This window comes from Schistocerca serialis, chromosome 2 (genome assembly GCF_023864345.2).
Source record: "Schistocerca serialis cubense isolate TAMUIC-IGC-003099 chromosome 2, iqSchSeri2.2, whole genome shotgun sequence".
Lineage (NCBI taxonomy): Eukaryota > Metazoa > Arthropoda > Insecta > Orthoptera > Acrididae > Schistocerca > Schistocerca serialis.
This window is the reverse complement of record NC_064639.1, coordinates 49087762-49102866: the sequence shown is the minus strand read 5'-3', so window position 1 is coordinate 49102866 and position 15105 is coordinate 49087762. Positions and strand designations below refer to the sequence as shown.

The following is a 15105-nucleotide window of genomic DNA, read 5'->3' as shown; positions in this document are numbered from 1 at the left end:
TTTGTTCTGCAGTTTCCATAGGAAGGTGTCGTATAGCTTCTTCAACACCACTTACAAAACTTACCAAAGGTAAGGTAGGTGCAAAATTCAAACCCTTACTTAATACCAAATTCTTGTCCATGAAGTTAACAATGGAACGTTTTGCAGTAATCCCCTGTGGCGATGACTGTTGCGGCACCAGATGATCAAATTTTGACATCTGCTGAGAACTTGCATCCTTGTGTACCCACTCAAATTTGGCGAAAGTCAATCCATCAACTCAGTCCCATGATACAGTAGACAGATGTGCTGCAATCTTCAGATGCAGGTGGAACAATTCTTCTGAAATGGCATCTAATCTTCATCTTCTGTGGCAAATCCTCTCTTTAACAATAGCGTGACCGGCCTTTTCCGTTAGCTTCCGTGCAGTGGCAGTCTTAATAAAAGGCGTCACTCTGGAAAGTTTTGGTATTATGCCATGGTCCCGACATCTCAATAAAAAGATCAAAGAACACAAAAGCTAAGCTCTCTTACCATGTAGTTTGTCAAAACTTCTTACATGTGAGGCCATCTCCTCCCCGTAAAGGCTTCTGATGTGAAATTTAAAATTTTCTCAGCGAACTAAATATTCAAAAAGATTTTGGACCTGCAGCCAGTCGTCGTTAGGTTCCATCCACGATATATCTTCAGTCTTCAATGGCTCACCTGAGGATGGCTGGCAGTTGTCCAGTCAAAATATCGTGGATGGAAGCTAACGACGACCGGCTGCAAGCCCAAAATCTTTTTGAGTATTTAGTTTGCCTGAAAAATTTTAAATTTCACGTTGACTCATCTGTTTAAGCATGCAGTATTCTATTATTTTTGATGTTATGGTGTAACATGCGCATGGGGCACACAATACTCGTTGAAGCCTGTGCTATGGTAATTGAGCGGGGTTCACCTTATGAGAAAGGATTTTCTTACAGATATCGACCGCGTGTACCTGAATGGTGACAAATCAGACTTACACCCACTCTGTAATAACAATGATACGTCAAGCAAGTTCGAAATGCAATTACACGTCAGTATGGACCAAAAGCAACACTGCAGATGCTTCCAATTTAATAATAATACGGTCGCCAGCCTAATTAGGCATTAACTGAGTTTCTCCCCTGTACAAGTTGGTGTATATTCATGCAAAACAACACGTAGTAACACTGCATAATATAGTAAAATTTTAGAACCAGAAAATCTATTGAACTGATAGTTTCACGTTCTGTACTGATATGGAAAAACCATAAATACATAACACTACACTATAATGTATACTACAAAACTTCATACTGTCTATTGATCTGATTAAAATCGGGCATAGGTTACCCTAGAAATAACACTCTCCAGCCACACACAAAATTTCAATTTTGATAAATATAAAAAACTGATAAATTTTGACTTATATATTGACTTAAACTTTTGCTGGTCAAACCAATGTGGAACACTTCAGAATTCAAATGAGTAAAAAAGGGGGGAGGGGGGGCGGGGTGGGGGGGGGGGGACCCTGAAACTGTTATGATCACTATATTAAAAAGATTGATTACTGAAATTATCATGCGTTCAAGATTTCCAGTATATGAGTTACTACTCTTTTTATCTTACTTACTTCTCATTTAAATACCTTTATATCTGTCTCGAAATAATTAAACTTCATTACTATATCAATATTAAAGTTATCTTTCAACTTCGTTAGGCCTTTGTTATTCATTTACTGGTTCATTAACAAAACAGTTCTTTAAACACCATTCTAACATAACTAGGTCTGCAAGTAATTATTATTGACACAAAGTTTAATTTTTCATTTCAGGACACTCGGATTGCACAACATTTGGAAAGGACCCTGTCTAGGTTTGTTGTGAGGATAATCAAATGATGGGAAAGTTCTGGTAAAATTTAGGTTATTATTGAACAGTTCACTCTATGGTCCATACGAATACAGTACTAAAAGTTTCAACCTGCTTGTATTGATGTGGCGGTTGGCGGGCGGCGAGATAGTGAGGCACAGAGCACACACACAACCACAGCTATGGCTCTTGACGTATCGGCACTTTAATTCTTCTTAGCGTCGCAATACTTTTCCATTTAGTGCCTGTGGAATTTTGCCATGCTGTGTGGGCGTTGGAACAGCATACCCGAGGCTCAGTGAAACTACGTCTTCCAGGAGAGCCTCCTCGCTCCAGAAGGTGTTGCTCAGACCAATGCCAAACTCCAACTACTACTGCTGAGCTCATTGTGCCGTGCAGTGCCCGCGTGCATTTCCCCGCGCTCGCCTTCCATCCACCTTTTACCGCTCCCTGACAGGCCGGGTATTCACCCGAGGTTTTGCATTCTACATATCCTAACACATTGCCTATGTATGGACCAGATGCACAATTACAATTTTAAACATCTTACAACAGTTTCAGCAATTGTTACATTTCAATTCGATTACAATATTGCTTGACATTTGACATAAACATTAATATTCACATTGAAACTTGTTTACAGTTTTCTTAACACAATGGCATGAAACAAAAAACAAATGAAACCAGAACATCAATTACTCAAGTTTAACGAAAAATCAGATGGAAAAAAAATTATTTATATGTACAATAGTACAATGTCATTGTTGTTACACATGCCCCTGTTTCCAGTAAATTTCACTATGTGCAAATTTGATGGGAACACTGAATTTTTTATTTATACAGGGGTTCTGAATCTTTGCGTGAATGTGCCATCATAAAATTTTATATCACAAAACTTCCCTTCACTCACATCATATAGGTCTATACTTTTTAATATATTGAGAACATTTACCTATCATTTACTTAAGTGCCTTTGGCACAGTCTAACCTCCTATCACAACATGATTTAAGTAGCAAATTACTCATTATTATTAAATTTCTCAGATAAATAAAAATCAAAATTTGGAACACAAACACTTAACTACCAATCAGATACAAATACCTACATACGCTATAAACCAATTTGTTGCTGCTTGCATTGAATGGCAGTCATTTCCTTATTTATTAATAAACACACAGTACTATTTAGAAAAATCACTACTTATATTTGCTGCCTATTATTCAGATTTGAGCAGTCCACTTCACATCATTTTATCACATCAGCTGTACCACACTTACAATTCTCCTTTGACTATTGTGTGTTTGACCTCTGTGGTGTTTGGCAGTCCTTTATATAATGAGTCACGTACTGCCCACTTTGATTTTTGGCGGTCCCATCTTTTATCTGGCTTGCAGCATTTGCTTTTTCTTTTCAGCCCTGTTTTCCACACATCTTTACATTTATAGTACATATGGTAATCTGAAACTCACATAAGTACATTAGCACACTGACACTGGTATACATACATTTACAAAGATTTGTTACATTTAGAATAAAATAGTTTCAGCATAAGATACAGCACATTTACTGCAGATTGCTTTCTGATTGTACTTAGGGTATTCACTCCAAGGAACATACAGTTTCAGGTCCACAACGTTTCTTACACCTAAAGGTCTCTTGGATTTTGGGTAGATCAGGTAGTAAGCATTATCGTGTGGAATGTTCTGTATTCTATACGGTCCATTATAAATGTATTTAAATTTGGAAATCTCATGGTTCAGTTCACTAGATTTTTAGTGGGTTTTTAAAAGAACATAATCCCCAATTTTAAATTTTGAAACTTTCAGGTTTTTATCATGTCTTTTAGATCTAGATTCAGCTTTTTGCTTTGCCCTTTTTCTGACTAATTCTTTCTTTTGACTCAACCCCAAGCTTGTTCAAGGTGGAAACACTAGTTTTTTTCTCAATTAAACTTTTACTTCTGCTGCCTAACAAAATTTCTTCCGGTGGGAACCCAGTAGATTCATGATGTAAGGTGTTCATGACATTCTCAAAGTCCGATATAAACCTGCCCCAGGCTCTAAATCATGCCCCTTCCTGTTTTCCACAACGCACCTTGGCCAACTGTGACATAGTCCCAAGATACATTCCTGACCTATGAACCATTTATATCTGGTGACTTTCTAGGTTTCTGGAGTTCAAAGTCTTTGCTTACTTCAGCTCCTTGCAAAATAGACACTGAGTCGTCAGGTGGCTCTTTCTTCCTGTGTTCAGTGTCAAAATCTGGGTTTTGTTTTGAAACTTCGTCATCAGTAGGTACAATATCCCAATTAGCTCTATTCCCATTATTTTCACTAGTACCGAAATACTCATCATCTGAACCATCTTCAGAATCCGACCATTCTGGATCGCTTTCAGGTTCTAACATAAAAGCTTTTCTGAGACAGGCACTAAGTTCTTCCTCTGCATTTTCGTCAGGCTTTGATTTTAACTCAGTATCCTCTTTTGGCAAAACAGCCTCATTATCAGCTTTACTCACATCCACTGTTACTTCATATTTAGTGTAATCCTCGTGGACTTCAATTACTCTTAGGTAATTACCTGCCCCTTCCCCACGGTGCCTTTCGGTAACAGCTTGTACTGTTGGCGGATCGTTAACAGAAGTTACTTCCTCGTCAGTGCTTAGGATTTCATCCTCCAATTCCTTCCTATCTTTAACCATTGTCCTATCGGCAGCACGCGTGCTTCGCGCGGCGCTATTTATTCTCTCCTCTTCAAATTCAGGCCACATCACCTTATCGACATCCCTATTATTTCCTTTTTCACTAATTAACCTCCTTGCCTCATATTCCTTCTTAAAATCCTCCCACTTACATTGCTTGAGGCCCTTGTACCGATCGTCGATCTGCACACGCCAATCAGTTACTTCTGCTAATTCATTCTCGCCATTTACTTCATTGCTAACACTGCTAACCGCACCTCTCTGTGTATCCACTGTTCCATCTACTATTACCTTCGCCACGGAATTACCACTCTTAATGTATTCACCAGCTCATACGGCAATGCTTGTACCTAATTCTGCCGCCTTGCTAGCGGCTTCTCTCTGAACAGCTGTTCTGCTAGGCTGGGCCGTTGCCCTCTGATGCTCCACTTGCCTGTTAACATGTATCGCTCTGTGCGGCGAAGATGACTCATCTGCACACGCACCTGACGCTTGCTTCGCCACAACACGCTGCGTCGTTCCACGCCTGTCCCTAACCTGTCTCATAACTTCACTGTCAGTCCAGTAATGTTTCTTAAAACCGGGCCGGTATGTTCTGTCCACTTCCGTTTGGCCCGCATTGTTCATGGAAATCAGTTTCCCGCATCGTTATTATTTTGTATCCTCTACCACGACCTGGATAACCCCCTCTTCCTCTGCCTCTACCCCTCTGTGTCATGTTGCCGCGAAACCCATCGCCGTCATTTCTCTCGTCATTATTGTGGTTATTCCTGTTACTAAAATTCTGATAATTGGCACGACTTTCACGCCAGTGATCTTCGCCTTCGACCCTTTCGAAAAACGCTTGGAAGCTGCAATGATTGCTTCCCACATATCTCTTCGAATCTTCTGGAAGCGTTTTATATAGCTCCCATACGATTTCAGAATCGGATCTTCTCGCTCTTAAATGTGTCAACTTTCGGTACCAATATTCGCAGAAATCTTTCAAAGAATTCCTGCCCCTGTTATCATGAAGTGTGGCCATGATAAACTCATGCCACAAATGATCCTGTTTTTGTTCGGACCAGTATTCTTGCGTACACTTTTGTTTAAACTCTTCGAACGTCATTAGTTCGGTATTCAAGTTAATTCCCCAGCGCTTAGCGTCACCTGCTAAGGCGCTAATTACTAAGTTTATTTTCTCCTGACCGGACAAGTGTTCAGGAAACATTCTCTCGCAATTTTTGATGAAATCCAATGGATGCCATCCATTATGTTTCTTGGCGGGATCAAAGCGCTCCTCACCTTCCAACAGCTTCGTAAGTGGCGTTCCATTACAGACAACACCAAGCCTACCTTTGATTTTACTCTCGAGATCAAAAACTTTGCCTTGAATTTTGATGTATTTTATTCACACTTTTGCACACATCCGATAACTTTTTCGCCTAAATTTCTTTCAGTATCTGAAACTGTCTTTTTCAACTGTGAGATTCCATGTTGGCATTCGTTTACGATCTCAGTTTTAAGACCGAAAACTTTTTCGTCTACTTTTGTTTCAACTAGAGGCTCTACTTTCTCTTGGATGTTGAGAATTTCAACATCAAACCTACTGTTAGTGTTGTCAATTTCCCCCTGCATAGTATTCATATTTTTATTAATTGTGTCAATTTCAGACTTCATAGTATTTACTGCAGAACTTAAATTACGCACTTTTTGTTCTACCTGTTCTATTTGCTTACTAATTTCAATTCCTTGTTCTTTGACCTGTGCTTTAAGCTGACCAACTTGTGTTTTAAGCTGCTCGTCAACGTGTGTTTTAAGCTGATCATTCTGTGTTTTGAGCTGATTACTTTGTGTTTTAAGCTGCTCGTCAACGTGTGTTTTGAGCTGATCATTCTGTCCTGCAATTTGTTTAGTTGATCGTTCAAATAAGTCGTTCATGCTTAAAATTTTCACACTGTCTTCTTCTACGGAATCGGTGCATTCGATCCTACTTCAAAATTTTCTTTCGGTTCTTTCTTTATCTGTGGCGAATCAAACACGTCAGTGGATTTGTTCACGTACCCACTATCATCTACAAAGTCATCCTCTACTTCCTGTTTTATTCCTTGGTGTGTTCGAGGCAATCTCGACATTTCAATCTGTTCATTAACATGTTCGTTGTATTGTATGTACGCCAATTATCTACCGCTAACGCCATTTGTTAACTGGCCGCGTAAACTCCTATCATTGCCAGCCGCATCTTCCATTACGCTCAGCACATCTACTGTTTTTACCTTCTTGTCCATACCGAACGCAAGTTACACCTCACTACCATACTTGACATTCTCTGATATTTACTTCACTGAATATTATTGCATTTCGTGCCACTGAACATCCACTGTTTGGTATTCACGTTAATTTGTGACCGACAACAACTGGATGTCCTGTCACCGGGAAGCCACTTCTAACGTGCGCGTGGGGCACACAATACTCGTTGAAGCTTGTTCTATGGTAATTGAGCGGGGTTCACCTTATGAGAAAGGATTTTCTTACAGATATCTACCGCGTGTAGCTGAATGGTGGCAAATCAGACTTACACCCACTCTGTAATAACAATGATCCATCAAGCAAGTTCGAAATGCAATTACACGTCAGTATGGACCAAAAGCAACACTGCAGATGCTACCAATTTAATAATAATACGGTCCCCAGCCTAATTAGGCATTAACTGAGTTTCTCCCCTGTACAAGTTGGTGTATATTCATGCAAAACAACGCGTAGTAACACTGCATAATATAGTAAAATTTTAGAACCAGAAAATCTATTGTACTGATAGTTTCACGTTCTGTACTGATATGGAAAAACCATGAATACATAACACTACACTATAATGTATACTACAAAACTTCATACTGTCTATTGATCTGATTACAATCAGGCATAGGTTACCCTAGAAATAACACTTTCAAGCCACACACAAAATGTCAGTTTTGATAAATATAAAACACTGATAAATTTTGACTTATATATTGACTTAAACTTTTGCTGGTCAAACCAATGTGGAACACTTCAGAATTCAAATGAGTAAAAAAGGGGGGAGGGGGGCGGGTGTGGGTATATGAGTTACTACTCTTTTTATCTTATTTACTTCTCATTTAAATACCTTTATATCTGTCTCGAAATAATTAAACTTCATTACTATATCAATATTAAAGTTATCTTTCAACTTCGTTAGGCCTTTGTTATTCATTTACTGGTTCATTAACAAAACAGTTCTTTAAACACCATTTTAACATAACTAGGTCTGCAAGTAATTATTATTAACACAAAGTTTAATTTTTCATTTCAGGACACTCGGATTGCACAACATTTGGAAAGGACCCTGTCTAGGTTTGTTGTGAGGATAATTAAATGATGGGAAAGTTCTGGTAAAATTTAGGTTATTATTGAACAGTTCACTCTATGGTCCATACAAATACAGCACTAAAAGTTTCAACCTGCTTGTATCGATGCGGCGGTTGGCGGGCGGCGAGATGGCGAGGCACAGAGCACACATACAACCACAGCTATGGCTCTTAACGTATCGGCACTTTAATTCTTCTTAGCGTCGCAATACTTTTCTATTTAGTGCCTATGGAATTTTGCCATGCTGTGTGGGCATTGGAACAGCATACCCGAGGCTCAGTGAAATTACGTCTTCTAGGAGAGCCTCCTCGCTCCAGAAGGTGTTGCTCAGACCAATGCCAAACTCCAACTACTACTGCTGAGCTCGTTGAGCCGTGCAGTGCCCGCGTGCATTTCCCCGCGCTCGCCTGCCATCCACCTTTTACCGCTCCCTGACAGGCCGGGTATTCACCCGAGGTTTTGCATTCTACATATCCTAACACATTGCCTATGTATGGACCAGACGCACAATTACAATTTTAAACATCTTACAACAGTTTCAACATTTGTTACATTTCAGTTCTATTACAATATTGCTTGACATTTGACATAAACATTAATATTCACATTGAAACTTGTTTACAGTTTTCTTAACACAATGGCATGAAACAAAAAACAAATGAAATCAGAACATCAATTACTCAAGTTTAACGAAAAATCAGATGGAAAAAAATATTATTTATATGTACAATAGTACAACGTCGTTGTTTTACAATGGGTATAAGTGGTAGTGGGCAATGGTTATCTAGTGAGGCCACATCTCTTTTCTTATTTACTGGTTTAACTACAGATATTTTTAAACATTCTGGATAATTACCTTCTTTTAAAATTTTGTTAATTATTTTAGTCAGTGGTGTTACAATTTGTTTTATAATTATATAGTAACATAATTTGAGAGACCATAGTAATCTTCTGTTCTAGAATTGCTGAGCTTAGCTATTGATTCATTGACCATCTTCTCAGTTACACAAGTCCAGTGAAAGCTGTCTGTCTGCTTTTGGATTATAAGATGCATCTTCCCATTTACTCTTTCCTTGCTCTCAGACAATGATAGTCTTCTTCTTTTCTTAGAATTTGTATTTCTCACCTGGTCAACTAGTTGCCTGATTAGATCTCTTCTGTAGAAAAGATGAGTCTGCAGCTGTTCCCCACATTTGTTTTTATCTGTTGAGTAAAGAATATAACTATTTACTACAGCAACTTCAATTAGTCACAAGAATAATTTTTTCTGTTACTTTCCTATACGACAGTAGGTTCAGGAATGGCACAGGCTCTTTTTTCCTGCAGCCAGATGGGTTTGAGGACAAAAGAATTCAACATAGTCACTTAGCTCTTGTCATGCAATGAAAGACACATAATTTTCTCTCTCACTTTGATAGGCACATAAATCATATTCAGCAAATTTCATCTTCTTCAAACTGGATGAAAAATCCTTCCGAGAAGTATAACTGTACCTGTTAAATAAAATTTCTTTTTGTGCTGTCCATGAGCAAGTTGAGGGCTTGTTCAGAACATGTCAGTATAGATGTGATAGCCTGAACTACCTGCACAAACAAGCAATTGGATGCCAAATGAAACACTATTTGGGTCGCTAAAGGCATATGAGGATGAATTAGACTTTTTATAGTTGTCTTTGCATTATATGGAATGTGAAAGAAACATAATCATTTTCAGAATCACGCAGATGGAAAGCTCATAAACCCCACTTTGCAGGCTTCTTTGGATTGTAGCACTTGGATTGATTTCTTCCTGTGAATCCTTCTGTGCTCTCATTTATAGCCACATTTGTTTTTGGTAAATAAAGTTCTTTGTGTTTACTGGCAATATACTCACTAACATTCATCTTGCTCAGTCTCGTTCATTGATACCATTGAGATACGACAGGTGGAAGTAAAGGCAGCATCCAAAATATTTGGAAGGAAAAGACAGACAAAAAAAAGACATCCTTTTTTGCTCTAGCCAGTCTTCTGTAAAATATTCAACTAATTCTGCTTTTAAATTAAAGGCCATGTTCAGTATTATACCAAAAAAAGCTTTCAATTCTTCTAGTGAAATATCCCTCCATGAGTGCAAGGTTTATACTATCCCTTCCCATCTCCCTTTTAAGGTTTCCTAGTCCTCCTGTCTTTTAGCAGTGTTCTTACATTCAAGGTACCCATCCGTGTTTTGATATCTTGACCGTGCCTCCTGTCAAGATTAAAAAGATTTTATAGTGCCCTCTGTTAGCATATTCTGTGGTGTTACTGAATGGTTTGAATCTTTGCCTTGCCAATGTTCTGCAGTGATAGATTCATCACTATGCAAGGTGTATCCTATTTGGGCAGAGTATTTCCTTTATTGAAGTCAGTTGATTCAACTGTGTCATTTGGTGATTTTATGCTGATTCTTTCACATGCAGGGTTATTTATGTGTTGGTACCATTAAAATGCCAATAACTTTAAGGCCATTCATAGAGATTTCCCTATTTTTGCCCTGTTGAAAAAATGCATTGTACAGTGTAGGTGATGGATTCTTTCCACCAGTAATGAATGTTTTGCAAGTTTATAGAAATAACATGCTTTTCTGGTTCTAAAGTGTGATTGCAACCAAAGGAATTTTAGTATGATGTAAACATATGAATATAACCTTCCTGCGCCTACAGATCACTGATATACACTCCTGGAAATTGAAATAAGAACACCGTGAATTCATTGTCCCAGGAAGGGGAAACTTTATTGACACATTCCTGGGGTCAGATACATCACATGATCACACTGACAGAACCACAGGCACATAGACACAGGCAACAGAGCATGCACAATGTCGGCACTAGTACAGTGTATATCCACCTTTCGCAGCAATGCAGGCTGCTATTCTCCCATGGAGACGATCGTAGAGATGCTGGATGTAGTCCTGTGGAACGGCTTGCCATGCCATTTCCACCTGGCACCTCAGTTGGACCAGCGTTTGTGCTGGACGTGCAGACCGCGTGAGACGACGCTTCATCCAGTCCCAAACATGCTCAATGGGGGACAGATCCGGAGATCTTGCTGGCCAGGGTAGTTGACTTACACCTTCTAGAGCACGTTGGGTGGCACGAGATATATGCGGTCATGCATTGTCCTGTTGGAACAGCAAGTTCCCTTGCCGGTCTAGGAATGATAGAACGATGGGTTCGATGACGGTTTGGATGTACCGTGCACTATTCAGTGTCCCCTCGATGATCACCAGTGGTGTACGGCCAGTGTAGGAGATCGCTCCCCACACCATGATGCCGGGTGTTGGCCCTGTGTGCCTCGGTCGTATGCAGTCCTGATTGTGGCGCTCACCTGCACGGCGCCAAACACGCATACGACCATCATTGGCACCAAGGCAGAAGCGACTCTCATCGCTGAAGACGACACGTCTCCATTCGTCCCTCCATTCACGCCTGTCGTGACACCACTGGAGGCGGGCTGCACGATGTTGGGGCGTGAGCGGAAGACGGCCTAATGGTGTGCGGGACCGTAGCCCAGCTTCATGGAGACGGTTGCGAATGGTCCTCGCCGATACCCCAGGAGCAACAGTGTCCCTAATTTGCTGGGAAGTGGCGGTGCGGTCCCCTACGGCACTGCGTAGGATCCTACGGTCTTGGCGTGAATCCGTGCGTCGCTGCGGTCCGGTCTCAGGTCGACGGGCACGTGCACCTTCCGCCGACCACTGGCGACAACATCGATGTACTGTGGAGACCTCACGCCCCACGTGTTGAGCAATTCGGCGGTACGTCCACCCGGCCTCCCGCATGCCCACTATACGCCCTCGCTCAAAGTCCGTCAACTGCACATACGGTTCACGTCCACACTGTCGCGGCATGCTACCAGTATTAAAGACTGCGATGGAGCTCCGTATGCCACGGCAAACTGGCTGACACTGACGGCGGCGGTGCACAAATGCTGCGCAGCTAGCGCCATTCAACGGCCAACACCGCGGTTCCTGGTGTGTCCGCTGTGCCGTGCGTGTGATCATTGCTTGTACAGCCCTCTCGCAGTGTCCGGAGCAAGTATGGTGGGTCTGACACACCGGTGTCAATGTGTTCTTTTTTCCATTTCCAGGAGTGTATGAGTAGGTGCATAGACCTCGGCGGTCAGTGTCAATTCAAATAAAGTCCTATTGGGTGTTGATCCAAATCATAGTGTTAAAAACAACAATGAGACAAAACTGACATTTTGATACTGATTCCACACTTTTAATTGCATGAGACTATGTTTTGCATACCATTTTATAATTCAAAAAGATATAAATTTTATCTGGGCTTCTGTTTCAGTGCCAGGAGCACCACCTACTGATGTTAGGTGCACAGCATTGTCTCCACAGAGAATTTTAGTACTGTGGTCAAGTCCTCCAGAATCTGCTATTAACGGAATGCTGAAGGGTTACAAAGTACTCTACCGCTCACTGGCAGACTGGGATGGTAAAAAAGAAACTTAATTTTATAAACTAGAGCTATTGTTTCTATAATTTTTACCCTCCTAGTAATATGTATGCTAATTCTAACATTATCTCACAGCAATTAAACAACACATAATACACTGCTTCTAAACAAAAAGATCCTTGGATTTCATTCTGCTCATTAGTGTACATGTACTATTCTAAGAATTGTCTTTTTCTCTATTTTTTTCATTTTTCAATTTATATTGATGAAGAAATTGTCATTCTCCACGCTCACACTCAGCTTATTACAAAATTGACTGTAACTATAGCTCACACTTTCTAATGAAATATCTGATCAGAAAATATTAAGCACTGTTTCTTTTCTTTTCTCTTTGTTACTAATTTAATATCTTTGTATTTCTAGTAGATCAAAGATAACACAGTTTCTCTGAGAAACGTCACGTACACAATGTGATCAAAAGTATCCAGGCACCTGGCTGAAAGTGACTTACAAGTCTATGGCTTGCTGGAATTCAATATGGTGTTGGCCCACCCTTCGCCTTGATGACAGCGTCTGCTCTCACAGGTGTACATTAAATCAGGTGCTGGAAGGTTTCTTGGAGAATGGCAGCAGATTCTTCACAGATTGCTGCACCAAGGAGAGGTATCGATGCTGGTCAGTGAGGCCTGGCAAGAAGTTGGCGTTCCAAAACATCCCAAGGGTGCTCTATAGGATTCAGGTCAGGACTCTGTGCAGACCAGTCCATTACAGGGATGTTATTGTCCTGTAACCACTCCGCTACAGGCTGTTTATTATGAACAGGTTCTCGATCATGTTAATAGATGCAATCACCATCCCCAAATTGCTCTTCAACAGTGGGAAGCAAGAAGGTGCTTAAAACATCAATGTAGGCTTGTGCTGTGATAATGGCATGCAAAACAACAAGGGGTGTAAGCCCTCTCCATGAAAAACATGACCAAAACATAACACCACCGCTTCCAAATTTTGCTGTTATCACTACACACGCTGGCAGATAACGTTCACCGGGCATTCATCATATCCACACCCTGCCATTGGATCACCACATTATGTACCATGATTCATCACTCCACACAATATTTTCAATTGTCCAATGTTTACACTCCTAACACCAAGCGAGGGGTCACTTGGCATTTACTGGTGTGATGTGTGGCTTATGAGCAGCCAATCGTCCATATAATCCAAGTCTTCTCACTTCCCACCTAGCTTTCATAATACTGGCAGTGGATCCTGATGCAGTTTGGAATTCCTGTGTAATGGTCTGGATAGATGTCCGCCTATTACACATTACGACCTTCTTCAACTGTCAGCGGCCTCTGTCAGTCAACAGACGAGGTCGGCCTGTAAGCTTTCATGCTGTGTATGTCCCTTCACATTTCCACTTCACTATCACAACAAAAACAGTGGACCTAGGGATGTTTGGAGTGTGGAAATCTCACGTACAGACTTATGACAAAAGTGACACCCAATCACCTGACCACGTTTGAAGTCCGTGAGTTCCACATAGTGCCCCATTTGGCTCTCTCATGATGTCTAATGACTACTGAGGTAGCTGATATGGAGTACATGGCAGTAGGTGACAGCACAATGCACCTAATACGAAAAATGTATGTTTTTGGGGGTGTCTGGATACTTTTGATTACATAGTGTAGTTTTCTTTATTCAAGACCTGAGTACAAAAACGTATACAGAAAATAGGGGTGCAAACTCACACTGCAAAAAAATAAAAATAAAAATAAAATAAAAAATAAATTACTCTTATGATGGGTGGAAGCAAGTTATCAGATCTAAAAAAAACTCTGAATGGGCTTCAAACCCTCAGTTCTTTTATTCCAAAAAGTAGTTGAAGATTTCTGGAAGAATGAAAATTTATATGAGAACTAAGTTTCTCATGGCATATACAATGTTCAAATAACTAGGTTACATCATCAGAAACCACCGATGTTTTGATAGAGGCTCACACTGTCGTTTTCTAGGCAAACCTGCAGTAAGCAAATGCTGTGCAAGGGAAATTAAAACCTCAGTTTTCTGAGAACCTTGGAAAGATTACACACACACACACACACACACACACACACACACACACACACTGTAACCGTGCACACACACACACACACACACACACACACACACACACACACACACACACACTTCGTACCTTAATTCACAGGGACCACATCATTTCAGACACTGAGAGTTTGTCAGCTGAGTGAGCCCACATCAGAGTCACCTTTTGTCAGATGGTTGTAGTGAAAGACAGATCAGACATACATTTTGCTATCAACCAGACTGTGCACTGGGTGAGTGATTACGATACCGAAGTGGTGCCAAAGTCTATGGCCTTTTTGCCTTGCATAGGGAGCATTTCAAACAGGTTCAGTTGTATTTTGTGGAAATACAATGTGAAGTATGTTTTACGACCACCAACTAAGATCATTGTCCTTTTAGTTTCCATAAAGAATGATCTTCAATTCCATAAGCCAGGTGTTTGCTGTATTCCTTGCAGTTGTCACGCGTAATATATCGGTCTCAAGTAGCCTGCTGCCGATAGCCTGCAGTCCCTGGCAGGCAAATGCTCTTTGTATTGCTACATACCAGGTCTGGCAAACAGTATGTATGTGTCAACAGGTCTGTACTCGTCACTAGACTGTAGAGTAGGTTGGGGTAAAAGTATGCAGTTTTAGTTTCACTACATATCTAAAAAAAAAAGCTC

At 40.5% G+C, this 15105-nt stretch overlaps 1 protein-coding gene across 1 annotated transcript in view; it reads left to right on the top strand.

Moving 5' to 3' along the window:
- LOC126455442 (Down syndrome cell adhesion molecule-like protein Dscam2) overlaps positions 1–15105 on the top strand; it is a 259474-nt gene that overhangs the window by 86320 nt on the left and 158049 nt on the right. Inside the window, exon 7 of the mRNA XM_050091192.1 lies at positions 12246–12392. Within this exon, the coding sequence (XP_049947149.1) occupies positions 12246–12392 (147 nt within the window). The remainder of the gene's footprint in view (positions 1–12245; positions 12393–15105) is intronic.